Below are 27,035 nucleotides of genomic sequence, written 5' to 3'. Positions count from 1 at the left end.
GGGACCTGGAGAGCAGGATAGAGTCTGTTTGTAGCCCAAGCAGTAGAGCACCCTTGGGCTTAGGAAGTGACTTTTTGCCAACCAATCTGGAAATATTTCAGAAATGTAGTAACCAGTGGAGCCTCAGCGCATCTCCTCTGCTCCAATTTCTTGCCCATGGAAAATCCCAGGTAGGGCTGAGGCCATCTCTACTAGTGACAGGCTGAGGGCCAGTATCGGTCCTAAGTCTGCTTCCCTCTCTACACATAGGGGACAGAGCCCTCGCCTCATAGGCAGAGAGCATGGATCCACATAGGCCTGTCAGTCCAGGCCCTAACCCCATGTACCTGCCCTGTGCCTCTAGGAGCCTGCCTTTGGGATGCTGACAGTGCCCCTGAGGTCACCCCTCACACAACTGCCAGTTGAGTGCCACTCGGAAGCCATGAGCATCTTCAAGCTGGTATGATTCACCTTATGATTCATGGTCACTGCCCCTGAGACCAGGGCTTGAGGCCCTTCACTCTGCCCTTCTGGACCCTCCACTAGCCCAAGCCATAAGTCCAAGCTTCCTCCTTGGAGGAGCTGCTCCTGTCAGTGGATTATGGCATCATTTCTATGCTGGGGTCTGGGGATTGGACACCTTTCTTTTTCCAGCCATCATCTTGGAGGAAAACCTGCTCAGAACCTCTCTGGTGCTTCCCAAGGACACCAAGAATAGATTCAGGTCCTATCCTTGAGGACATCCTGGTCTGAGGGTGGAGGCAGAGCAGACCTGACCAGTGACTACCAGCATGGACAGAGGGAGGCACAGAGGCTGGGAGGCCAGACGGGGCTTCTAACCCAGCTCTGATCAGGGATAGAAAAGGCTTCCTGGAGGAGGGGGCATTTGGACTAGAGTGGAAGGAGTAAGGATCTGCCAGGCAGGGAGAACAGAGAAGGCACAGAGAGGAAAGGAAGTTGATGTGGTCAGAACAGAGAAGAGAAAAAGCAAAAGGGCCCCAAGACTTGATTGACAGACCCAGGTTTGATTTCATCACAAGGGCCCTAGGGAGCCAAGGAAAGTCAAGCTTCCATGGGAGGGATGTGGTCAGAAAGAACCATTTGGGATCTGGATGGAGCAGGTGAGGGGCCAGCTGGAGACCAGAGATGTGGGGAAGAGCTAGGGCTGTGTGGGGAGGTATAGTTCATGGGCAGTGCAGATCTTTGGATTGTGACTTTTTTCCATAGTTGGGGTGAACTGGAGGGTCACTTAGGGCAAGATATGGCAATTATATTGTAATGTGACTTTCGTATGGGCAGGGGTATGTGTTGGGGGCAGGGGCCCAGCAGGAACAACTTTCTGGAAAGCCCAGGAGAGTCTGTTTGTGGCCTAGATCCTGCGGTTCATGGGTGACCCCCACCTGTATGGTGCCCAGGAGAACATCTTCGGGAACTACATTGTGCAGAAGGGGCTGGCGGTGCCCGAACTACGGGATGAGATCTTGGCACAGCTGGCCAACCAGGTGTGGCGCAACCCCAGTGCCCACAATGCTGAGAGGGGGTGGCTCTTGCTGGCCGCCTGCCTCAGTGGCTTTGCACCTTCCTCTCGCCTCAACAAATACCTGCTCAAGTGAGTGAACCAGTGGGGTGGGGGCATGATAACTCTGACACAGGGACAAGGCTTGGGGCAGAATGTTAAAAGCAGGCCCAGAAAGGGGTGGCTGTGCTTGAAGGCTCAGGTGTGGAGGCTGGCCAGGGGCTGCCCTCCATTTCTGCTGGGCTCAGAGTAGGAAAGAGGGGCAGGCCTTCACTGCAGAGAGTGGGAGTGAGGTGAAACTGCATAAAGAGCTTCCAGAACTCAGAGGGTGGCAAGCCCAGGATGTAGTAAATTTGGGAAAGAGGCTTTGACCTTCTATGTAACAGAGGTAGAGCGAGGTGATTAGGAGCTTAGGTTCTGGACTCAGACAACTTGGATTCAAATCCCAGCTCAGTAACAGTATAACCTTGGACAAGTTACTTAACCTCTTTGAACCTGCTTCTTCACCTATCAAACGAGGATAAAAGAGTATCTACTCATAGGCCGGTGTGAAAATTAAGTGCTTGGAACAGAGACTGGCATGCGGTAAGTGCTATGTGAGTACAGTCATCGTCAGCATCTTGATGATGGTGATGGTGGTGATGTCACCCTCCTGGGTGAGAAGGAAGATTTTCAAGGGAAAAAACTCAAGCAGGCCCTGGGTTTGAATCCTGGTTTGATGCCACCCCTGGGCCAGGTCTCTTCAGTTCTTTGAACCTCTTTTTCCCACCTATAAATTAGAAATGGTAACAGGACCACATTGCAGGGTGGCTCTGAGCTACTCAGAGCTACAGTGTACAAAGCTCACTGCCACCCAGTAGGTGGGCAGTTCGCTTGGCCAGTCTTGTGAATCTGGGACAGCAGCTCAGGGCCATTGCTGGCCTGTGGGCATGGCTCCAGCTGCCCTCTTGTCGCCGCTGTGGACCTGCTCCACTGCTGCTCTTTATCTGGCCAGCAGCAGATGGAAGAGGCACAGGGAGCCCCTGGCAGGCATCAAGCTTGCTGGTCCTGGGTCAAGTGGAACCCTCACAGCTACCTCTTATACAGATGAAAACTTGGAGGCAAGCTCAGAGGGCAGATAACCATGCAGGCTTGCCTGAAAGAAGGAAAGGCAGAATCCTCCAGAGTCGAGTTCTTGCCCACAGCCTGCTATATATTCCTCCCTATCAATAACATGTTGCTCCAACCGGTCTAGGTGGGCCAACCGAGAACCTCTTTGGCCTGCTCTTGGCTTGAGAAACCCTGGGGCCCTTTCAACTTAGCCCTGAAACTCTGGGCTTTCTGTGACCCCGTTAGTGTCATGCCAGAGGACCTTTTCAGCCTTGCCTTAGAGATCTGGGCTAGCTAACTTCAGCTGCCCTCAGACTAGCCTTAGAACCCCCACCCTGGACTAGCCTCAGATCCCTCTTTTTTTTTTTTTTTTTTTTTAAAGATTTATTTATTTATTTATACAAGCACTGGGTACAGTCAGAAGTGCGGGAGGGTGAGAGAATTCACCCGCTAGAGCGGGGAACAGAACAGGCAGAACAAGGAAATACACTGCTGAGGGGAGCAGCAGGTGGCAGGAGAGGTCTGTCGCGCCATGTGGGACCCTCGCTGGTGGCCGGGGATCCAACCGTGCTGCAGAGGCTGCGGGCAGCTTCACAGCCCAGCGCTTAACCGCTGCACCACCAGGGGAGGCCCAGGTCCCTCTTTATTCAAGCTCAGTTCCTCAATTCCTCATCAGGTTTGTGTCTGACTATGGGCAGAATGGGTTCCAGGCTGTGTGTCAGCACCGCCTCATGCAGGCCATGGGCCGAGCCCACCAGCAGGGCTCTGGAGCTGCCCGCACCTTCCCCCCAACACAACTCGAGTGGGTAGCAACCCAGGAGAAGGCCGGCATGGCACTGGACGTGGGCTGCTTCAATGGTGAGCTGCCTTCTCCTCTCCTTGTCCTGTCTTCCCTCCCTCCCTCCCTCAAGCACGGGCAGCTGGAGTCCCCAGGCCACAGTACACTCAGGGTCAGGAGCAGCCAGGGGAGGTTCTGGTGCTGGGGAGGAGCGCACTGGGTATGCCCTGGAAAGACATCAGCATGTGATGTTGGGGCTGGACCTGGGATGGGCCTGAGATCGGGCCAGTGAGGATGCGGGATGAGACTGGGGAAGCCGAAAAGCATGAAGCAGCAAGCCTGGACCATGAACACACTCAGGCTAAGCCAGCCTCTTCTGCCACCCCAGGTGACCAGTTCTCCTGCCCGGTGCACTCCTGGAGTACAGGGGAAGAGGTGGCTGGAGACATTTTGAGGCACAGGTTGGCTCCTGGAATGTCCCACTGAGCATACCCCCATCTACCTGGGAAACAGGGAGGGAGAGACGGGAGGCCAGATCCCCCTAAAGGTCCCATGGGCCCCCTCTGGTTGTGATAAGGGACTGACTCACATCCCAGGGCTTCCTAGGTGTCACCTGTTGGCTCCCTCATTTCATCCCTCTGCATGCTGTCACCAGGGGGCTGATAGATGGCTGGCGTGGCTGGACAGTGGCCATGAAGAACGGGATGCAGTGGGCAGAGCTGGCAGGCCATGACTACGTGCTAGACCTGGTGTCAGACCTAGAGCTGCTCAGGGACTTCCCGCGACAGAAGTCCTACTTCATTGTGGGTTCAGAAGGGCCCATGGCTGGCAGGGGAGGCCCTAAAGCGTAGGTGGCTACCTGGGCTCCCTCATACCAATTGCCTCTCCCAGTCAGACATCTCCCCCTCCCAGCTGCTGGGAGATGCTGAGTTCTGAACTTAATCTTCAAGTTCTCAAAGAGATAGAGCTCACCATAGGGCCCTACCTTTAAAAGGGGTCGCCCAATTCCAGGGCACAAAGGTGAATGGGGGGAGTGTTTCTAGGGGACATGTGGGTCTTTTTGGGGGTCAGTTGCTCCATATTCTCTTTCCCCACAGGGTGTTTGGGAACAGCTGGGACTCAGATGAGGACATGCCCACTAGGTCCCAGCCCCAGGGGCATGGGCCCAAAGTGCCTGACTCCGATGGGTACTGCAGCCACAATGAGGATGGTACAAATTTGGAGACTGAGGCCCAGAGAGGGACAGCTACCCACCAAGGTCAAACAGCAGTGGCCACTGTCTCTGGTGGGGAGGGATCTTGGGGCCCATGTGGGGCGGAGATCACTAGGAGAAAAGAACTTCACTTTTGTGTTCCCCACATTCCCCCACCAGACTTGGACAGCCTTGGAGAGCCTGCTGTGCCCCAGAAAGGACTGGACTGCTACCTGGACAGCCTCTTTGACCCTGTGCTGTCCTATGGGGATGCGGTAGGAATGGGGTGGGGCAGTAGCAGACACAGAACATCAAGTCACACCCATAGGATGATGCGGGAGCCTCTCACAGCCAGCACTGTAGGGTGGCTTGTCTCATTTGGGTCTCTGCTGGAGGCAGGGCGAAGGATGAGGGTGTCCTTATGGCTAAAGATGCTCCTGCTTAATCCCATAAGGACCCACAGCTAGATGCCTAAGAGTCCTTCCCCCACCTCTGGTGGAACCAATGCCTGTGGCCACCAAGATCCTCTATCAGGGGTGGGGGTGAGTGACACTGCCCCTAGATTTTAAAAGACCCCCTCAGGTGGCCTGTATATATCCTGGGAATTCCCGGGAGTTCCTTGATGGCATAATGAGTTAGTCCCGAGCAGGTCATTGTCCCTCTGTTTGAACCTCTGTTTATTTCTCTGTGAGAAGGGGGAGAAGGTGGGAACTCTCAACCATAACCTTGAGAGCTGATGGAGATGCTGTGAGGGCAGAGGCTGTGCATACAGCAGACACTTAGCAAGCAGGAGCCACCCCTCGCCCCCCACCGCCAGGTGGAGGAAGAGGAGGAGGCAGGTGTCAGGTACCCGTTACCTTGGAACTTGGGGAATACAGCATTGAGGCGGTCACTTGAGCCACCTGCTGCCCCAGGACTTGGAGAAGCCAACAGCCATTGCCTACCGCATGAAAGGGGGAGGCCAACCTGGTGGAGGTGGCAGTAGCAGCACTGAAGACACCCCCAAGAGACCCCCAGAGCCAAAGCCAAGTCAGTGCCTGCCCTGGGTGCAGGGATAGGGAGGGTGGTCTTCCAGGGTTGGGTGGCTGGCATGCCCCTCTGCCCCCACCCCCCAGGGGAAGAGGAAGGATTTCCCCATCTCCCATTCCTCTGGATCCGAGCCCTCTAACCCCAATTCTCCTCCAGTTCCAGGCCTGGATGCCTCCACATTGGCACTGCAGCAAGCCTTTATCCACAAACAGGCTGTGCTGCTGGTAAGTGTGGGAGGGACTGTGGGGGAGGGAGGCTTAGCATGGGCCCGCCTGGTCATCACCACCACCTCTCCCCAGGCCCGGGAGATGACCCTGCAGGCCATGGCACTCCAGCAGCAGCCTCTGAGTCCCACCCCAAGGCCCTTGCCCCCAGAGGTGAGCCCGGCCCACCCTGTGAACGCTTGCTGCTCGAGGGCATTGTTGCACCTCTCTGAGCCAGGAGCCTCATGGCCCATCTGGGCAGATGTGGTCCCTGAGAGCAGGCTGGCATGTGCCAGGAAACCCACCTTACACCCTGCTCTCCACAGAAACCTCTAGCACCAGAAGCACGACCGAAGTTTGTAGGCACTGGACCCCCAGCCAAACCTGTGCTCTTGCGCTCTACCCCAAGGCCCCTGGCCCCAGCCCCTCTGGCCAAGGCCCCAAAACCCCCCACCAAGCCCGTGGCTGCCCCCATTCTCACTCAGAGCAGGACTTCTCCAGAAATCAGTGAGTGTTCTATCCAAGCCTAGGGGGCTTCCCAGGATGGGACTAGGAGTGTGTTCATGTCCACTATGGCCTGACCCTGTCCCCACCCCACTGCCTACAGCTTCACCCTCCCCAGAGCTGGTCCGGTACTCCACACTCAACTCAGAGCACTTCCCACAGCCTACGCAGCAGATCAAGAACATTGTGAAGCAGTGTCAGCAGCCACTTCGGGGAGGCCGGCCTGAGGCCTTCAGGTCAGCTCTGCCCCCAGGCAGCCTTCCCTCCCCATGGACAAGTGTGAACAGTACCCTGCCTGGCATCCTTAGGGAGAGAGTCTTTTATGTAGGCGCTTGAGATGAGCCCCTCAGGCAGATGGGGGCCCAGACTGCCGCTCTCTAGTTTATGCTGTGTGACCTCAGGCCAGTCTCTGATCCACTCCAGGTCCTCTCATTTATAAAGATGGCGGGAGGGGGCAAGGGAGGGGGGAGGAAGAAATTCACAATTGTATCAGTTTGTGAAGAAGAGATTCAGTATCCTACCCACCAGGAAGGATGGCGGGCGGGTGTTTGTGAAACCACCAGACCCCCACGAGGAGGCCCTGATGATCCTGAAGGGGCAGATGAGCCATCTGGCAGCAGCACCTGGGACACAGGTGAGGGGCAGGGTGGGGCTGGGCCCAGGCAGAATGGAAGACAAAGTGGGACCTCTGGGAACCTTAGAAACAGGCTGCCCCCTCCATAGCACCCACTGCAACCCCCTAAGCATTCTCTTTTGGGTGCGAACAGGTGCCCCGAGAGGCTGTGGCCCTGGTGAAGCCAGTGACCAGTGCATCGAGGCCATCCATGGGGCCCACTCCAGGTGAGGGAATAGGAGGGAGGTAGGGGCAAAAAGGACAGGTGTCCAATAAGTTTGTGCAAACACAGATGAGTTTTATTCTGTGCATGGATGGCATGTATATGCATCCCTGAGCCCTGTGGACACACTGTGTGACATTTGTAATTTTATCAGCACTTAAATTAACACTGATTTCAGGCCAGGCCCACCCTGTCATCACTAAAACCCCACTAAAACCCTTCAAGGTAGTACCATTTGTGCTTTCATGATACAGAGGGGGAAACAGATACAGAGATATTAAGTGACTTGCTGAGGATCACACAACTTGAAAGCGTCAGGTCAGGAATATAAACCCAAGCCTCCCGGCATCATAAGTGGAACCATAACCTCTGTACCCTCAGCCTCACAGCAACCACAATGATCTTAAAAATTGGTTGCTATCATGTCCCTGACAAAAACTCTGCAATGGCTCTTAGAATAGACTCCAGTCTCCTCACTATGGCCTGTGAGACCCTGAATGATCTGTTTCCTCATCTCCTGTTTTTCTTCCCCGACACACTCTATTCCTCACTGTCCCTGGGACACACCGGGCCCACTCCTGCCTCCGGCCCTTTATACCTGCCACTTCCTTGGCCTAGAATGCTCTTCCTAAGAAGATCCTTGCATACCTGATCCCCTCCGGCCATTCAGGATTCAGCTGAGATGTCAGCCCTCGGAGAGTCCTCCCAGATTGAAGGACCCTCACACACCACCCCCCAGACTGTCTAAATCACATGATTTTATTTCCAGCCATACATCTAGCTCTAAGAACTTTGTGGTTTCTAAACTGTCTTCCATGTGACTTTAAATTCAAGGGGAGTGCCTGGTGCTGTCCACAGCGGCAGCCCCAGCCCCAGGACAGGCCTGCAGATGCCAGGTGCTCTGTATATGTTTCAAATGAAAGGAAGGACCGTGTGAGTGAGTGTGTGTGCCTGCATAGCCAGGTGTCTGCAGCCAAATGTGTGGGATACCACTGTGCCCAGCCCCTTCCCTGACAAAAGGGTACGGTCCCCTCCCTCACTAGCCCTATCTCTCCCCCATTTCTCCCACTGCCACCTCCCCCTACCCACTGTGCTCCCAAGAGCTGCCTTCGAGGTCACTGGAGCCCACAGAGGAACCCGTGCAGACACGGCTACACCGCCTCAACCCCAACTTCTACGGCTACCAGGATGCCCCCTGGCGGATCTTCCTGCGCAAAGAGGTGCCTGGAGCCAGAGGAGGGGCTCAAAGGGCGCAGAGGGATTCCAGACGTGGGTGGAGAGGCCAGGAGAGCCCTGTCAGGGCAGAGCTAAACTGGGTTTCAGAGACAGGACAGGCAAAGAGAGGAACTACATCTAGGGAGTGTGACTGGGTGTGAAGCAACATGAGGGGGCTGTCTGAAGGTCCTCACAGAAGCCCCAACCCCACAGGTGTTTTACCCCAAAGACAGCTACAGCCACCCTGTGCAGCTGGACCTCCTGTTCCGGCAGGTAAGGTCCTCTCTTCCCTTTTTACCTCAGTGTACTCAGCAGGGCAATGGGCACATAGACTTGTGGTCTGCAGATTCTGCTTCTACGTGCTTAGATGTGGGGTCCTTGACCACAATGAGGATGGGAAGCTCTATTCCTGAATCCCCTACTCCCAGGGATAGAGTCAGCAAGTCCACAATTTGATCTAACCAGACTCACATTTTGTCTGAGCTAGACAGAATCCAGAGGGCAGACCCACGCCCCACCTTGTAGATGAGGAAACTGAGGCATGGGAAGGGCAGCACAAATTGCAGGGGTGCGGAGAAAGGAGAGGATTTTATAAGTGGGGACTGAGTCACACAGATGACCCCACTACTGCATCAATGGGAACCCCCACATTCCCACTTACCCTAGAGCAGTCTAGCCTGGATTCCTGGTTGGGGAGTCCCAAGACTGCCACCCCCATCCTGTCCCATCCCCACAGATTCTACATGACACGCTGTCTGAGGCCTGCCTGCGCATCTCTGACGAAGAGAGGCTTAAGATGAAGGCTCTGTTTGGTACTGCAAGGGGAGGGTGATCGGGCACCCTGGGACACCCACTGTCATGGGGCAGCCAGCTAAGGCCACGTTCAGCTCTTTCCCAGAGGGATCTGGAGGGGCTGATGAGCCCAGCCCCATTTACCTCCCAGGCACCTCCCAGCCTTGATGTGCTTCTGGCCTCCCCCACTGTCAGGCTTCAGGTCTGAGTTTGACATATTGTGGCCCTGGTCATCCTATCTCTGGATATCAGTTTCTTGGTATGGACCCTGCTAGCACACCAGACACAGGGCCCAGCCCCCCTCCCTGCAATGGAGGCTAACAGGCGAGGGGAAGAAGGTCATGACCCGGCCCTGGCATTTCTTAGCTCAGAACCAGGTGGACACACAGCGCCCCCTGGTGACGGAAAGTGTGAAGCGAGCTGTGGTCAGCACTGCACGTGACAGCTGGGAGGTCTACTTTTCCCGACTCTTCCCTGCCACGGTGAGAGCCCCCTACCTAGCCCCTGCCCAGTTTGGGGCTTCAGGGATGAGGCGGGAAGACCCTCACATGTCCTTTATCCTTGGCCCAGGGCAGCGTGGGCACTGGCGTGCAGATCCTCGCTGTGTCCCACACAGGCATCAAACTCCTGCAGATGGTCAAGGGCAGCCGGGAGGCCAGCGGGCAGCTGCGGGTACTTCGTGCATACAGGTGACCGGCAGTCAGGGGGCAGTGGGGATGGCTGGTGGGCTGGAGAACAGACTGGCATCAGCATTTCCTCACTGGCTCCACAGTCAGTTCCCAGGTACCCACGATGTGCAGATTCTACTTAGTCCTTTAATCAAGCCTGTTTTAGAGAGAAGGAAACTGAGGCTCAGGGGGAGAAGTTGCTTTTCTCAGGTCACACAGCCAGGGTGCACATTACCGAGGTGTCCTCTATCCATCCTGCCATGCAAACCTCACCCCAGCCCTGCCCTCATTTGTGGTGGGGACAATAGAACCTCAATCACTGGTTAGGTGAAAGCTCCTTGCTTTAAAAGATAGAGCATTTGGGGCCTCCCTCGTGGTGCAAGAGGTTAGGACACAGCACTGTGAAGCTATCCGCAGCCTCTGCAGCACAAGTTTGATCCCTGGCCAGAGAGGTGACCCACATGGCTCAGCAGACCTCTCCTGACTTGCCCACTGCTCCCCTCAGCAGTGTATTTCAGTCAATCTGCCTGTTCTGTTTCCCACTCTGTCTCTGGTAAATCCTCTCACCCCCTGCAACTCTGGCCTGTACCCCAGTTCTTGTATGCATAAATAAATCAATCTTTAAAAAAATAAAAATAAAAGATAGAGAATTTGATCAATAAGTGAAAGAGATATTTGTGTGAGCAAAATCCAGGGTGCAAAATAAATAAAGAGGTGAAAGGGAAGAACTAGGGTGTCAGTTAAATAGGCAGGTTTGAAGAGGAGAGGCCTGGAAGTCCATGGGATCCACAGGGCCTGGTGTAATGGCGCTGAAGTGGGGCTTCAGAGGAGAGACAGAACACAGTGGAAAGAGCAGGATAGGTGGGGGAAGGCATCCCTCTGACCACAGAGTCCTTGCCTTCATGCTGCCTTCTCATCCTCCAGCTTTGCCGATATCCTGTTTGTGACTATCCCCTCCCAGAATATGCTGGAGTTCAACTTGGTCAATGAGAAAGTCATCCTCTTCTCAGCCCGAGCTCACCAGGTCAAGACCCTGGTGGATGACTTCATCTTGGAGCTGAAGAAGGTTAAGGGTCCTCTCAGAGATACCCCATCCAGCAACCAAGATCCCAAGATCAGGCCTCTCCTGACCCAGATATACCCCAGCCATGCCTGCATGGGAAGTGTGGATGCATGTTTGTGTCTGTCACTGGGTCCAGAGACTTCTATGCCCTCGGCCCTTTGCTGTGCCTTAAACCGGATGCCCTTTCTCTCTTTGCCTGAGGGGGAGAAAGAGAGGGAAGGGTGAAAACGGTGTATCAGGAGAGAGCACAAGGGACTATGGTGATGGAGGATGGGTACTGTGGTGATGGGAGAACTATGGTGACCACACCTGAGAGGGGAAATCATATATTGTCCAAAAATTAATAAGTCTGTAGGAACCTTTACTAATGCCCTCAGTGGGGAGCCACAGCACCTCCCCTGGGCACCACAGTAGTGGCTCCCTTCGCCTTCCTGCAGTGACCACACTGCCAGCCACTGTCCACTGCAGTGCCCACCTCCCACCCTCCAGAGTGGGCAGCCCTCAGGTTGATAGCAAGTCCTCTCTGCCTTCTACCTGGAATATCCTTCCCTCTTTCGCCCAAGGCCCCTCTCCCAATGAGCAATGACGTGGGGCGGAATGCCTGTAGAAGTGATGGGCAGGGGGTGACTCCAGACCCTGGGAGGCGGGGGATGGGCCTGCAGCCCTCACCCTGCCCCTGACTGACCCAGGACTCAGACTATGTGGTCGCTGTGAGGAACTTCTTGCCCGAGGACCCAGCACTGCTGGCCTTCCACAAGGGTGACATCATCCACCTGCAGCCCCTGGAGCCACCTCGAATGGGTCAGCACCACAGAGTGGGTGGGGACAGGAGGGGAAGGCTGGGCACAGCAGGTGCTGACAGGTGCTGCCATAATCCTGGCCCACCCACAGGCTACAGTGCCGGCTGTGTTGTCCGAAAGAAGGTTGTGTACCTGGAGGAGCTTCGGTGTAGAGGCCCTGACTTCGGTGGGTGCCCCCAGATGCCCCCGTCAAGCCTCCAATGCTCCAAAACCTAGAAACTCCAATGTGGTTTGTCCTTGTTTCTTGTACTCACACGGAGATGCACCTGCCCAAAAGCGTCCACAGTGGCCATCCGGCCCAGGCCTCTGCCTGCATATCTGATAGAGTGTGGACATTAGTGTTTCCATGTGTGTGGTCCAAGTTTCTCTCTGAGTCCACAACCTGTTTTCTGCTCTACCTCCTGTAGAGTAAAAGCCTTCCCTCCCCTGAGTCTCTGTTTCCTCATCTATAAATAGTCTCCATGGCATGCCTTACATATAGAGCTCCAGGGAGGAGTCAAGAAGACACTGAAGGGCCACCCCCTTAGTCTCAAGACGATATCCTCCTGTTTGCCTGACCCCTCACCTGTCCCCCAGGCTGGAGGTTTGGGACCATCCACGGACGCGTGGGACGCTTCCCTTCAGACCTGGTGCAGCCTGCAGCTGCCCCTGACTTTCTCCAGCTGCCAGCAGAGCCAGGCCGGGGTCGGGCAGCTGCGGTGGCCGCTGCTGTGGCCTCCACCGCTGCTGCACGGGAGGTGGGCCGCAGGAGGGAGGTGAGACAGGCAAGGATGGGGCTGGGCTGGGCTGGGGCAGGGCTAGACCCATGATGCAGAGACAGCAGGGAGGGTCAGCCTGACTGTGGAGGTGAATGGGAGCAAGGTCAGCCAAGGATGTGGCCAGGTCTGGAACTCCTGGAAGAACAGATGGGGAAGGCTAGCCACATGTGTCACCCATAAGATCTGGCCAAAGATGAGAGATGTGGCAAATGGGGCAGGAAGGTTAAGGGTCAGGTTGTAACCCAGCAAAAGGAGCAGGACTTCCAGTGAATGAAGTTATCCTGGGATAGGGTGGGGCAGGGGTGAGGTTGTAGAATGAAGCCAGACCAGACCAAATCAAGGGGCAGGTCAGCAGGGGCAAGATAGCTGGGGAGGCAGACCCCTGGCAGAACAGGGTCTTTGGTGGGGCGTGACCAATGGTCAGGGGCAGGGTCATGCGGCAAGTGGTAGATGTGGCCAGCAGAGTGGGCAGATCCAGATGGTGAGAGGCACAACCCCTAACAGGGGTTGCTTTAAGTCAACTTGGACAGGGATGGGATGTGGCAAAGTGGATGTGGGGGGCTCTCTAACTCTGACCCTCCTGCAGGGTCCCCCTGTCAGGGCTGGCTCAGCTGACCATGGGGAGGATGGCCTGGCTCTCCCACCATACACAATGCTTGAGTTTGCCCAGAAGTATTTCCGAGACCCTCAGAGGAGAACCCAGTGAGTGGCGGCACCACCTTTCATTCCCATCCTGAGGAGGGTTTTAGGCTTGTTTGCAGCTGCCCAAGCGCAGGCTGTTGGGCTGGGAGGCCCACTTTGGGGTGGTGGAGGTGGGGGCATGAGGAACCACCCATGCATAAGGTCCACCTGCAGCCTCAGCTTTTGGGAACCTTCCTCCTTGGTTGAGTGACATTGGATCAAGACTGTTCCTGTGTGGGAAAAGGTTGTAGCCAAAGGTTTAGAGTCTTAGTAACACCCACCTTCTGTTGCAGGGATGGCCTCAGACTGAAACCCAAGGAGGGCCGGGAGTCCAGAACCTTGGAGGACATGCTTTGCTTCACCAAGGTATCCAAGCCCAGGCCTCAGTTTCCACATTTATAAAATGATGACGCAAGAGTCCTGACAGGCCCCTGGGGCAAATAGCCTGATCTCTAGTGAAACCCTGAAACCCTGAGGGGTCTGGGTTTCTCCCAGACAGAACATCTGTCCTTAGCATTGGGCCTGCCTCCCTTTATGTGATGTGACCTTCCTGTTACAAGACAGGAAGCACAATGTGGCCCTCCTCTGCTCTGCTCTGTCTCTCTGTCATCGTGACACAGCCCCTCCCTCCTCTCATAGACCCCGCTACAGGAATCGCTCATCGAACTCAGTGACAGCAGCCTCAACAAGATGGCCACGGACATGTTCCTAGGTTTGGGGGTGGGGCTGCAGCCAGGGCCCTGAGCCATGTGGGACCCAGCACTATGTGAGCCCTAGTCAGCACTCCTCTGGTCCTCCAATTCTTCCCCTCCCTCCAATTCAGGCCTTGGCCACACGTTCCCAGAGAAGGGCCCAACTCTGGGGTGCCCTGGAGTGGGTGGGCAGCTGGGGACCTGGGGGCCCGAGTGGGACAAGTTTTTCCTACAGCTGTGATGAGGTTCATGGGAGACGCCCCACTGAAGGGCCAGAGCGAACTGGATGTGCTTTGTGCCCTGCTAAAGGTCAGTCCGGCTGGCCTTGCCAGATGACCTGGTCCCCATCTGTTCTAGGACATTGGGTGGGAAGCCCAGAGAGGAGTATATTCCACTGGTGGGGAGGGGGCTGGGAAAGGGACATCATGTGTCCCTTGTGTGTGTATGCCTGGTGTGTGGCATGGGCCCTGGCATGGCCTTGGCATGTGACCTGGCCTGCCCTCCTCCAGCTGTGTGAGGACCACGAGGTCATGCGGGATGAGTGTTACTGTCAAGTTGTGAAGCAGATCACAGACAACACCAGCACCAAGCAGTGAGTGGGCTGGGTCTTTACCTCTGCTCCCCTCCTCTCTGCCCCCCACCCCCCACTGTGCTTGTTCCAGGACAAACCAGCTGTCTCCCACCTCCCCAGGCCTACCCCCTTCCGGATTCCCTCCCCCAAGCCTCTTCCTCTCTCAGTGACCGAGCACATGTAATTGGAATTGTTTAGTGTGGGACAAGCCATTTCTGCTCTCTGAGCTCTGGTTTCCTCATTTGTAAAATGGCAATGATCATGTGTAAGATTCTTGGTTGCATCTGACAGAAACCCAATGCAAGCTGGTTTAAGCAAGAGAGACTTTAGGGAACTGTAAAATCCAAGTCATAGCCAGGTGTCACTAGAAAACGGGGTGTCTTCATGCCTGGCTCTGCTTTCCTTTGTGTAGCTAGCATTCTGAAGCAACATCCCCCGTAGACCGGCAAGACAGCAGCTCTGGGGAAACATCACCCAGCTCAGCAATCCCAGGGAAAGCCAGATTGACCCAATATTTCCTGCAAAAACTGCTGAATCCAGTCTTATTGACCTGACTTGGTCACGTGCCCATCCCTGATCCTACAGACCCAGACCTGAACCAACCACAATGGCTGGAGGATACAGAGCTCTGATTGGCTAGGCCTGGGTCACATTCTTACCTTCAAACCTCGGCGAAGCCAGAGGGAGGCTGAACTCTGTAATTGACCTGCATCATCTACCCACCTCTAAACCAATCACTGTGGTTAGGGGCTGCAGTGTTCTACTTGGCCAGATCTGGCTCCCCTGCCTATTTCCAAACCGCAGAGACCTAGGGAAGGGTGAGTGGTTTCCCAAAGGAAGCCCAAGTGCTGTCTCCAGACACCAGAGGTCCCACAAATGCAACCCTCACACCTAGTACAAAGTGAAGATGAATGACTGTTTTGCATAGGATCAGACACAGGGTGCGGCTCTTGTCAACACCAGGCCCTGACCCATCTGTTCTCCCTCCTCCACTTGCTTTCCACGCCTCCAGGGATTTTAGAACCATTTGGTCCTTCTGCCCGCTGCTCCCACTCCCAGTCCTTACCTGTTACTTTCTCTGCCCAGCCCTAGCAGGTTCCCCCTTGGCCTCCTTCAAGGACCTCCGCCCAGAAGCCTCCCTGGAGAGATGACCCAGAGACTTGTTTCTCTGTGCATGCTGGGCATGTCAGGGGTGTCATCCCCTCCCTTCCCTACCTCCCGCCTGGCTTCCCAAGGAGAGCATATCTTCTGCATGGCTTTCAGCCACCTGCCCTGCTCTCATTGGGCAGGGAGGAGAATCCTCAGAAGGCGGAAACTGCCTGAGAGCCGAGAGACCTCCAACCTGACCCCAGGAGACTCCCGGCATGGCACTCCGGTGCAGTGGTCACCTGTAATGTGGCCCTGTGTGTGTCCTCACAGGGACAGCTGCCAGCGAGGCTGGAGGCTGCTGTACATCGTGGCTGCCTATCATAGCTGCTCGGAGGTCCTCCAGCCATACCTTACTCGCTTCCTCCGAGATGTGAGCAGGACTCCAGGGCTGCCCTTCCAGGGTGAGGGGCCAGTGAGTGGGGACCCAGGGCTGAGGGCCCATCTGCATGGGGGCTGGTTGGGTGGTCAGCAAAGGAGGTCTCAGACAATGTTTACTAATAATAATTCACCCCCAAATATGCCGATGTGGGCTGTGTGATCTAATGGGGCAGACAACACATCAGAGAAACTTCCTGGAAGAGGTGGTGAGCATGTGGGAGGGATTTCTGGTAGGGCAGAGTGGTAGGAGCAAAGGCCCAGAGATGGGAATATGTGGCATGTGAGGAAAGAGGAGAAGGAGGTGGGCAAGGGCCAGGTAGGGTGAGCCTCTGCTTCTTTGGTCTTTGGGAATCAACAAGGGTCATGAGTGGGTCTGGGCAGGGGTGGGCCCAAAGTTGGGGCAGGATCTTGGCCTTTACTCTCTTGGAAAATGGAGAAAAGGGGTCACTTATCAATCACACCCTTAGCCTTGTTTCCATAGCAACCCCTAAGTCCCCCAAGAAAGAGGCTAAGGCCCTGTGGTCACCATGAAGAAGAGAGGGAGCCTCACTCTCTGCTTCTGAAAGCTTCTCTTTGATTCCATTAACAAACATTCCTGGACACAGGTGAACAGACCCGGCACCCCAGAAATGAGATCCCAGCTCCATGAATGCAGCAGAATGTACCCTAAATCTCTTGACTCTACCCTATCTCCAGGGCAGGGTGAGGGCACTGCTTATCCAGAGAAGTGGAGAATTAAATGCCTTGACCTGTGCCAGGGACATAGTTTCTTCTCCATAAACATCAGTAATCGGGACCCTGTTGTTGCTGCTGTCCCCTCCACCAGGGTCTTGGCTGGACTTGGCCAGTGATCTGCACTAGGACTAGTCAGCTGCAGTCCTCGTGAGGGAGGGAGGGTGGTTGGCAAGGGGTCCCAGCTGCCTGAAGCAGAGCTGCCTCACTCTGCTACTGCCTCAGTCAGAAGTTCAAGGTCACAGCTATTTCCAGGACTCGTAAGTAGCCAAGGGACTGTGGATAAGACAAAAGTCCTTAGCCACAGGGGATATGGGTTTGAATGCAGCTCATATATTCCAGTTCTTGACCGTGGGCAAATTACTACCCCTCTCTGAACTCAGCTTCCTCAGTTACTCAGTGGCAGAGTAAATGCTTGCCCCACAAGTTATGGACAGAAGCCAGTGGACTCATGGCTGGTGGCAAGAGGAGCCCCATCTTCCCACTGCCTACCCTGAGCAAGGCCATGTCTCCCTGTCTCTGCAGGGATCGCCAAGGCCTGTGAGCAGAATCTGCAGAAAACCTTCCGCTTCGGCGGCCGCCTGGAACTCCCCAGCAGCATGGAGCTTCGGGCCATGTTGGTGAGTATGGGGAGCAGCGGGGGTGAGAGGGAGACATGAGCCCTTCCCGGAGACGCTCTCACGTGCACTCACTGCTCAGAGACCTGCCGCGGATCAGGTCCAGATGGGCAAGTGTTGCTGCAAGCGCCTATCTGGCACCTTGGGGACTCCATGGCTGGGGACGATGGTGGGCCTAGATCCCAGGACCCTCTCTCATCTCCCCACCCTTAGGCGGGCCGCAGTTCCAAGAGACAGCTCTTTCTTCTTCCTGGAGGTCTGGAGCGCCACCTTAAAATCAGAACATGCACCGTAAGTGAGGGACCATCTCTGGCAGGCAGGGACAGGGAGACCCCAGACTCAGGGGTGGGCTCCGCAGGGGCTTAAGCCCTTCCCAGGCTCTCACACAACCCCTTGTGATAGGACTTATTTTTTTTTTTTAAAGATTTATTTATTTATGCATACAAGAGCTGGGGTACAGGCCAGAGATGCAGAGGGGTAAGAGGATTCACCAGAGACAGAGTGGGGAACAGAACAGGCAGACTGACTGAAATACACTGCTGGGCCTCCCCGGTGGTGCAGCAGGTTGAGTGCAGCACTGTGAAGCTGCCCGCAGCCTCTGCAGCGCAGGTTCAATTCCCAACTGGCCAGGGAGATTCCCACATGGCGTGGCAGACCTTACCTGTCATGCCTGCTGCTCCCCTCAGCAGTGTATTTCTTTTTTTTTTTTAAGATTTATTTATTTATGCATACAAGAACTGGGGCCAGAGGCGTGGGGGGTGGGAGGATCCACCAGAAACAGAGTGGAGAACAGAACAGGCGGATTGACTGAAATACACAGCTGAGGGGAGCAGCGGGCAAGACAGGAGAGGTCTGCTACACCACTCAGGCTGCTCCCTGGCTGGGGATTGAACTCATGTTGCAATGGCTGCAGATAGCTTCATAGGTTGCGCCTTCACCCCTTGCACCACCAGGGAGGTCCAGCAGTGTATTTTGGTCCTTCTGCCTGTTCTGTTCCCTGCTCTGTCTCTGGTGGATTCTCTCACCCTCCTGCTCCTCTGGCCTGTACCCCAGCTCTTGCATACATACATAAATAAATCTTTAAAAAGAAAGGAAAAGAAATACACTGCTGAGGGGAGCAGCGGGCAAGACAGGAGAGGCCTGCTTTGCCATGTGGGTTGCTCTCTGGCCGGCCAGGGATCAAACTTGTGCTGCAGTGTCTATGGATTGCTTCATAGTGTGGTGCTTAACCCCTTGCACCACCAGGGAGGCCCGGTAGGACTTTCTTTTTTTTCTTTGTGCTCCCCATACTCCTCTCCCTCCCTTTAACTTGCATGGCACACTGCTGTAAGAAAGAATTCATGTTGTATTAAGTCAAAATAATCTGGAACTGTTTGTTATAACAGTTAGCCATTATAACTAATCTAATACTATAATTTATTATTGTCAACAAAACTATAAAAATTAGGGGTAAGTGGAGAGAGGTGTCTCAAAATTCCAGTCAATCACCACTATGAAAGGCAGTGGATAGTACTGATAGTGGAATAGGTGTCTGTTTACTAATTTTTCATTCCCTCCCTCTGTTTTATTTTGTTTATTTTTTAAATTTCATTTTTATATTCCCCATACAATTGCAACCCCCTTATTTTGACCCCAATCCCTCCTTTCCCTGCCCCCCACCTCCCATAGTGTGTCTCTGGTTCATAGTTGTTTGTTGATTTTGATTTTTTCTTTCCTATAGTTATTCTTTTTCCTGGTCCCTTATTTAGGTTTTCTAGATTCCTGCTATGAGTGAGACCATCCGGTATTTTTCTTTTTCTTTCTGGCTTATTTCGCTGAGCATGATCCCTTCCAGCGCCATCCATGTTGCTGCAAATTATATGTGTTTATCTTTTTTGAATGCTGAGTAATATTCCATGGTGTATATGTACCACATCTTCTTAATCCAGTCATCTATTTTTGGGCATTTGGGTTGTTTCCAAAGCTTAGCTATTGTAAACAGTGCTGCTATAAACATAGAGGTGTAGGTGCTCTTTGGAATTGATGTTTCTGTGCCTCTAGGACTTATTTTTAAGAAGGCCAGGCTGAGCCTTGGAGAGGTGACACTTCCTGCCCAGGGTGATACTACAAGTGAGGGACAAAGACAGAATCTGAACCTGAGTGTTTTGGATGGCAGAAGCTGTGCTCCTTGCCTAAGCTGATCTTCAGAAACCCCAGAGGATCCTTCACCTCTGGGCTGAAGGCCTGAGGAACTCTCCGCTCAGCCTCCTGGGCATGGAGGGCTTGGAGGACAGGGCTTGGAGGGAAGAGCCAGCTCACACTTACTCTTCCTTCCCCCCAGGTGGCCCTGGACGTGGTGGAGGAGATTTGTGCTGAGATGGCTCTGACACGCCCCGAAGCCTTCAATGAGTACGTCATCTTTGTGGTCACCAATCGAGGTAAGTGACCAGGAAGACCCAGCATACTAGGTTCATGTCCACCACCCAGCCTTTAAGCCAGGTCAGATGCTACTCCCTCCAGGAAGCCCTTGGACCCCTGGGTGGAAGGACCTCTTTGTGTACAGAGCACTGCCCAGCCCTTAGTCCACCTGTCTCTGCCAGGTCTCACCAGGCCCTTCCTTCATGGGCTTCTGGAACCCTGTGGGATCTTCACATAGCCAAAGCCCCTTTGTTGTTCGCCTTCCCACTCTAAACCATGGTCTTGTCTCCTCCTGCTAGCTTGTCAACTCCCTGACCTGCCACTAGCTCTCCCCACTGCTGCCTCAGCCCTGGACTTGGACTGCAGTCCAGGTCCTCAGCTATTTCCCCCAAGTCCAGGCCCTGGGGGTGGAGGGGACAGCAATAACAAAAGGGTCTGAATAACTGACATTTATGAGCAGCTACTATGTCCCTGGCACTGGTCAAAGCATTTAGTCCTTTAATCCCTACAATTACCCTATGAAGTGGAGAACCTGGACATCACATTAGGCCCACCTGGATAATCCAGGCTAATCTCCCCATTTTGAGACTCTTAGCTTAAACACATTTTCTGAGTCCCTTTTATCATAAAGGAACATAGTCTTGGTTTCTGGGAATTAGGACTTGCACATCTTTGGGGAAGAGACCATTATTCAGCCTGCCACAAAGGTTAAGGGACTTACCTAAGGTCATGTAGTTGGGATTTGAACCCAAGCAATGTGGCCTTAAGATTCTAAATTAGATCATCATAAAGTCTCTCTTTGGTAAAATTTTACTGAAGGTAAGGGATGAGGAGCAGAAGTGTTAGTGAAAGAAGGGAAACCTTAAACCTCTCTCATGGGTTCAGACCCACTCACTGCCACTCCTGAGTCCTGCCATGCCCTACCTGTCCAGGAGCCCGGCAAAGCCTCTCCTGAAGGAGTTCTGCAGAAGGTACCTACTAGTCTCATGACATGAGGTCCATTGTTTTTCTCCTTGTCCCAACCTTCTCTGTAAGGGAGCTGGTCTTTCTCTGAGCACAACCCAGGACACTTTCCAAGACCTAGGTGTGCTGCCCTCTAGGGCATTCTCAGGCCTCTCCCTTTGGAGAATTACCATGTTACCTGCTTCTTCCATGAGACTTCCCTTGACTTCCCTTTTTCTCCTGATTTCCTCCTCCTCAGATCGCCTTTATGGTGATCAACATTGTGGTAAAAATACAGGGCACAACTGTTACGTAGACACGTTCTCCTATCCCAAGGATACTGAGTCTCAGAGGCAGGAGGAGGGCTTGCCCGAGGCGGTGCTTCACCCAGGTGTCTGCATAGGTGTACATGTTGCCCTCATGTACCCCTACCCAGCTGCACCCTGGCTCTCTGCAGGCCAGCATGTGTGCCCACTCAGCCGCCGTGCCTACATCCTGGACGTGGCCTCAGAGATGGAGCAGGTGGATGGTGGTTACATGCTCTGGTTTCGGCGTGTGCTGTGGGATCAGCCTCTCAAGTTCGAGAATGAGCTGTATGTGACCATGCACTACAACCAGGTCAGCACAAGCAGACAACTCTGTTGCTCTGGAACCTTCCAGGCGCCCCTGGGGACTGTGAGATCAGACTCCATGGCCTTGGTGTTTGAGACCTTCATGATTCACACCCCACTGACATTTTTAGCCCTGATGCCTCTACTTCCTTTTCATGGTCTCCTCAGAGCAGTCAAATAATGTCACGCTGTGACCCTACCGGGTTGGCCCTTCCTGCTTCTCTGCTTATCTAAGTTCTTTTTGCAAGGCCACCCTAACAAAGTGCTTCTTCCATGAGTCTACCTTTGACTTCCTCTTTTCTCCTGATTCCCTCCTCCTCAGAGCACTTGGCTTGCTCCTCACTCAAAGGTTGGAGCAGGCTTTGGCTGTCATTGTTATTTTTGTCTTTGTGTTATTCCCCTTTGAGACTTTGACATTTTCTAAATCAGGACCCTGGAGTTTGCAAAATCTCATCCTGCCTGCCTGTGCTAATATTTGTGGAAGTGCTTGGACAGAGTGCCTGTCTTTGTGGAGCTGGTGCCAAGGCTTCAGCAAGACCCAGTACAAAAGGGGCACTTTACTTTTGTGGCCACATGGTGTCGCTATTGACCTCTAGCCCCCTGCAGGCTGGCACAGTGCTAATCCAGGTGTGACCTGTGGACCAGCAGCATGTCCTGTCCCAGATCTGGTGAAATCAGTCTGGGGTGCAGCCCAGCAGTCTATTAGCGACTCGGGTGTATGCTCAGTTTTCAGAAACCTTGGCCCAGTGGCTACTTCTGCACACTGCAGTTTGGATGCCCTGGTCTTCTCAGGTTACTGTGAGGACTCCCATGTGGGCTTCAAAGTCACTGTCCTCACAGCTCACTCCCACATATCTCTGTCATCATTCCCCAAAGCCCAGGAAAGTGATGGGCCACCCCTGCAGAAGTGAATGGGATTTAAGCCTTTAAAATGATGTGTGCATAACCCCTGTGTTTGAATGCCCAAGTGCATGCCTCACTGCAACCCCCCATGGGAGTGCTTCCCCACAGGTCCTCCCTGACTACTTGAAAGGGCTCTTCAGCAGTCTTCCGGCCCACCGGCCCAGTGAACAGCAGCTACAACAGGTGTCCAAGCTAGCTTCGCTGCAGCACCGGGCCAAGGACCACTTCTACCTGCCTAGTGTGTGAGTACCTGCCCATCTATCAGCCCAGCCCTCCACCCTGGAGCTCCTCAGAACTGGCCATCCCAGGCCCCCATATTCCCCTCTTGCACCAGCAGGACTTTCTGGGAAGGGGCTACTCTGGCCTTGAGGCTGAAGTCCTCTAACTCGCCATGTGAGCTGGGACCCCACCTTCTTCCATGACAGGTTCCTTCTGGCTGGTATTAATAACTCAGAGTAAATTTAATGTAGGGCAAAAAAAAAAAAAGACCTTTAGGGCACACATACCCTGTAGTCTGGGAAATACACGTGGCTATGTGGAAAGATTTGGCCACAGAAACATTCACTGTAGTGTCACCTACAACAGCAGCCTCAGTATCCATCAACAGGGGATTCTTCAAATAAATTCTGAGATGTTAGGCAGCTTTTAAACTGATGTTCTCAAAGAAGTGATATTCATTCTCAGTCTTTTGATCTTAGGGCCTTTTTACTGCTTAAATCTAGGACCCCAAAAAGCTTTTGTTTATGTGGGTTGTGTCTACCAGTCGATTTACCCTATTAAAAATTAGAAGCAAGAAACAATTGAAATATTGGTCTTAATTCATTGAAAAATAAAAAAATAAATTCATTACATGTTAACATAAATAACTTATAAAACACTATTTCCTCCCAAACTTTAGTGAGAAGAATCACAATGTTCCACATTTTGTAAATCTCTCTTTACCATCTGGTTTAATAGAAGGCAGGAACATTCTCAGAGCTTCTTCCGCAGCCAGTCTGTTATGATCTCACTTGTCACATAGCCCCTGGGAAAGCTCACTATACACTTGTGGGAGAAGGGGAGGCAAAAAGGAAAATGTTTGGATTTCAGCCTGGAAGTGGCTTTGACCTCCCTCACTCTCGGTCACATTTTGAGAACCCCTAGTGTAAATAATAATAGTAAGATGATGTATGTACAGTGTATATGCTGGTTCCCATAATGCAGTAGGGGCTCAATATGTAAAGTTCTTTTTATTTCATAATTTTAAGTGAGAAGTATAGAAAGCACATAAAGGTAAACCTCACATTTGCACAAAAGTAATCATTGAGTTTTGCAAGGCTCTCTGCACACATTATCTCAGCTAATCTTCCCAGCCACATTCATTTCCCTCTTTTACAGAAGAGGAAATGCAATTATTTGGCTTACCCAGCTAACAGCTGGAAGATGTAGGGCCCAAACCTGGGGAAGTGGGTCCAGAGGCCAGATTCTTACACCAGCAGTGTAAAGAAGGAAAGATATTGCCTGGAAGTGTCATGGCAGCAGTGGTTTCCCCCTGACTTTCTCTCAACCCTTCCCCAATCTTGCAGTCCAGGGCTGCCAGGGGTTTGGACTGTTGTTAATATGATTCAGATGTTCTAAAATACAAAGGGCCTGACCAGAGGAAGCCAGCATCTGGCAGAAAGAAGGGACTGGAAGGGGAGTGTTGATGGCCCTGGAGGGTGTGTTCACCCTAGAGCCCAACACTCCTCTGCCTGCCATGTTTCCACCAACTGCTGGTGGTTGCTTCCTCCACCTGAGTGTTTCTCCTCCCTCTGGCCTGGCTTCTGCTGGGGGCAGGACAAAGGACAAACACCTAAGGCTCAAGTCTTGCTTTCTCTGTGTGACCTTGGTGAACTTCTCAGAGCTTTGGTTCGCACACCTTCAAACAGGGAGCCTGATGGTACAGGCCAGCATTTACTAAGCACCTGCTGTGTCCCAAGGTACCATGTGAGCACTTTACACCCAACCTCAACTTGTCTGCCCTCCCCAGCACTAAGTCTTCCAGGGAGCCGTGGAGGTCATGTCTGTTTTGTTTAGCACCCACCATGCAGACCCAGAGCACTTTTGCTCAGCATCGCTCTCCCCTCCACACATAGGCGGGAGGTCCAGGAATACATTCCAGCCCAGGTCTACTATACCACAGCTGGCTCGGCCTGGCTCAACCTGGTCAGCCAGCACCGGCAGCAGACGCAGGCACTCAGCCCCCACCAGGCCCGTGCACAATTTCTAGGTAAGAGATGGGGACTGGAGCCCTTGGAGATAATCTCCGGGACTATACTAAGTTCTGGAGGTTGGAAATGGAGGTGTTTTTGTTTGCATAAAGGTATTTTTGGTGCTAGCCAAGATGAGCGCCTACCTAGAGAAAACACCTTTTTAAAATTTTCACTAAGGCACCACCTAGACTTTGGGTAGCCCTGAGCAGAGAGAACTGGAAGTGAGGGGAAGAGCTGGGAGCAGGGATGGATGAGGAGACTCAGAGGGAGGACTTGGATGCAGTCTAGGGAAGACACCATGGGCTGCCGCTAGCAGTGTAGCCTACGACCGTGGCTCTCAGGCATCGGCATGCTCCTCTCCTGACTGCGCCCCTCTCCCTATCCCAGGCCTCCTCAGTGCCTTCCCCATGTTTGGCTCCTCCTTCTTCTTCGTCCAGAGCTGCAGCAACGTGACGGTGCCAGCCCCTTGTATCCTTGCTGTTAACCTTAATGGCCTCAACTTCCTCAGCACCGAGACCCATGTAAGTGGGTTCAGCCTGCCCCATCCACTCTCTTCAGTTGCCACCCCCACTCTGAGGGCCAAGGTCTCCAGGTGTGGAGACCCCGCACCACTACTTATCACCTGTGTGACCTTGAGTAAGTCTCCCTACTCTGAGCCTCCCTGCCTCACCTGGAAACTGGGGGAAATTAGAGAATCTTACCATAGAACTCTTGTGAGGGTGAAAAGTGTATCCCATACTAAGCACTCAATGTATTAGTCAGTCAGCTTGGGCTACTTTAACAAAATGCCACAGACTGGAGGGCTTCAGCAAGGAAATGTATTTCTCACATTCTGGAGGCCACAGTCTGAGATCAAGGTAGCTGCAGGGGTGGTTTCCTCTGAGGCCTGGCACCTTGGCTCATAGATGGACACCTTTTGTGTCCTCATATTACCTTTTATTTTTGTGCACATTCTGTCCAAATTTCCACTTATAAGACACCAGTGAGATGCAATGAGACCTAATGGTATCATTTTAACTTTATCAATTCTTTGAAGGCGTGTCTTCCATTCTAAAGGTTAGTGATTCAACATATGAAGTTAGGGGAACACAATTCAGTTCATAACACACAGGACCTGTTACCCCCTTACTTAGTTTTTGCCCCTAGAAATGGACCTTAAGATGAGGACCCCAGAGCAAATAGTTTATTTGGAGGCAGTTCTAGGAAATACTGGATTAAGACGTGAGACCCAGAAGAGATGTCTCCCACATCTTGGGGACACACCTTGGGAAGGGTGTTTTATCAAGCAAGTCCCTGCTGGGGGAACTGGGAAGCCCGGGAGGCAGCAGGGAGCACACCCCTCAGGGACACCTGTCCTGGGATAAGGGAGCATGTTCCATTCCATCAACCCGAGGCATCACTCATTGCTCTGGCTGTTCCTGCATGTGGTCCAAGTTTGCTCCTAGACTAGAAAAAAAGCCCCTGTACAAAGGTACAGTGCTCACAAGAAGCAGCTTTGATGTGAAGGTCAGGGCACCACTAGCATCTATTGCACCCCTACATCCCAAGCACTTAGAACAGTGCCTGGCACCCTGTGGATATATGTGTCAGTGTTTGTTGAATCAATTTCACAAATAAAGATACTGAGGTCCAGAGATGTAAAGCAACCACTCCAGGTCACATAACAAGTTGCTGGGAAACTGGTACTCAAACCAGGTTGTCCTGTCTCCAACTGATCTGATTTGCAGGGGAGGGGTAAGGGTGCATGAGATTATCCCACCCACAAGCCTCTCTGCCCCTCTTTCCACCCACAGGAGCTAATGGTGAAGTTCCCCCTGAAGGAGATTCAGTCAACGCAAACCCAGCGGCCCACGGCTAGTTCCAGCTACCCCTACGTGGAGATTGCACTGGGGGATGTGGCCACCCAGCGCACCATGCAGCTGCAGCTGGAGCAGGTGGGCCCCGCCTGACACCTAGGCCTTGCCACCCAGCTCTAGAAGTGGGAACAAGGGTGGGGCTTGCTAGTGACTTTGTGGAAGCTGGCCAGACTCCCTCCCAATATGTCTCACCCCAAGATGAGAGCTGGGGAAGTAATGGAATGAGAGTGGACTTGCACTGTCTCTCCTGCAGGGTCTGGAGTTGTGTCGTGTGGTGGCTGTGCACGTGGAGAACCTACTCAGTGCTCGTGAGAAGCGGCTCACGCTGCCCCCCAGTGAGATCACCCTGCTCTGATCCAGTTCCCAGCAATCCAGTTGCCCTCTGTCAGAACTTGCACTGTGCAATCCCAGGGGAGTTAATGGGCTTCTTTGAGCCAGTGACCTCTTTAAGGGGTCAGACCTTGGGGGAGACCAAAAGAAGATTGGAGGAACAACCCAAGTCCCAGAGTACATGCGACAATCAACCCAAAGTTGGATGGAATCAGTGTGCAAACTTGGGTCAGGTGGCAGGAAGAACCTCCACAGGCTGGCCCTTGGGGCCTCCTGCCATGGATCCACTGTAGGCCCTGCTCCTGACTCCTACCTGCAGCAAGGAAGCCTTATACCAGCGGCCTACATAACTGAATTTCACTTTTGGTTTACCCAGGTCTGATGTTCAAATCTGTTCCTACCCACATGGCAGTCTTCCGCATATCCACCTCAGGTGCACCCCCACCCCTACCCCATTCCTCCACACTGCTCTCAGCTTGAATTCATGACTCTTGGTCAATTCTGTGCAAATAAAAGGTGTGCC

At 53.4% G+C, this 27,035-nt stretch overlaps 1 protein-coding gene across 1 annotated transcript in view; it reads left to right on the top strand.

Annotated features, from left to right (window-relative positions):
• The window catches only part of MYO15A (myosin XVA), a 48,327-nt gene extending 21,737 nt beyond the window's left edge, over nt 1-26,590 (top strand). Inside the window, exons 28-65 of the mRNA XM_037492299.1 lie at nt 344-439; nt 1,353-1,588; nt 3,261-3,442; nt 3,751-3,823; nt 4,018-4,209; nt 4,460-4,620; nt 4,735-4,829; nt 5,469-5,583; nt 5,740-5,807; nt 5,883-5,960; nt 6,113-6,293; nt 6,394-6,526; nt 6,819-6,924; nt 7,058-7,130; nt 8,228-8,346; nt 8,555-8,614; nt 9,078-9,153; nt 9,500-9,615; nt 9,704-9,822; nt 10,726-10,867; nt 11,554-11,665; nt 11,756-11,830; nt 12,241-12,419; nt 13,009-13,124; nt 13,397-13,469; nt 13,743-13,815; nt 14,031-14,104; nt 14,305-14,387; nt 15,786-15,916; nt 17,151-17,245; nt 17,456-17,533; nt 19,563-19,659; nt 21,039-21,199; nt 22,204-22,337; nt 24,210-24,343; nt 24,714-24,847; nt 26,120-26,260; nt 26,436-26,590. Coding sequence (XP_037348196.1) covers nt 344-439; nt 1,353-1,588; nt 3,261-3,442; nt 3,751-3,823; nt 4,018-4,209; nt 4,460-4,620; nt 4,735-4,829; nt 5,469-5,583; nt 5,740-5,807; nt 5,883-5,960; nt 6,113-6,293; nt 6,394-6,526; nt 6,819-6,924; nt 7,058-7,130; nt 8,228-8,346; nt 8,555-8,614; nt 9,078-9,153; nt 9,500-9,615; nt 9,704-9,822; nt 10,726-10,867; nt 11,554-11,665; nt 11,756-11,830; nt 12,241-12,419; nt 13,009-13,124; nt 13,397-13,469; nt 13,743-13,815; nt 14,031-14,104; nt 14,305-14,387; nt 15,786-15,916; nt 17,151-17,245; nt 17,456-17,533; nt 19,563-19,659; nt 21,039-21,199; nt 22,204-22,337; nt 24,210-24,343; nt 24,714-24,847; nt 26,120-26,260; nt 26,436-26,537 — 4,413 coding nt within the window. The 3' untranslated portion in view covers nt 26,538-26,590. The remainder of the gene's footprint in view (nt 1-343; nt 440-1,352; nt 1,589-3,260; nt 3,443-3,750; nt 3,824-4,017; nt 4,210-4,459; nt 4,621-4,734; nt 4,830-5,468; nt 5,584-5,739; nt 5,808-5,882; nt 5,961-6,112; nt 6,294-6,393; nt 6,527-6,818; nt 6,925-7,057; nt 7,131-8,227; nt 8,347-8,554; nt 8,615-9,077; nt 9,154-9,499; nt 9,616-9,703; nt 9,823-10,725; nt 10,868-11,553; nt 11,666-11,755; nt 11,831-12,240; nt 12,420-13,008; nt 13,125-13,396; nt 13,470-13,742; nt 13,816-14,030; nt 14,105-14,304; nt 14,388-15,785; nt 15,917-17,150; nt 17,246-17,455; nt 17,534-19,562; nt 19,660-21,038; nt 21,200-22,203; nt 22,338-24,209; nt 24,344-24,713; nt 24,848-26,119; nt 26,261-26,435) is intronic.
• The last annotated feature ends 445 nt before the right edge of the window (nt 26,591-27,035 follow it).

Source organism: Talpa occidentalis, unplaced genomic scaffold (assembly GCF_014898055.3).
Source record: "Talpa occidentalis isolate TD23 unplaced genomic scaffold, MPIMG_talOcc4v2.1 talOcc4.7, whole genome shotgun sequence".
Taxonomy (NCBI): domain Eukaryota; kingdom Metazoa; phylum Chordata; class Mammalia; order Eulipotyphla; family Talpidae; genus Talpa; species Talpa occidentalis.
Note: the sequence above shows the minus strand (reverse complement) of the source record. Positions and strands in the feature narration are given on the sequence as shown.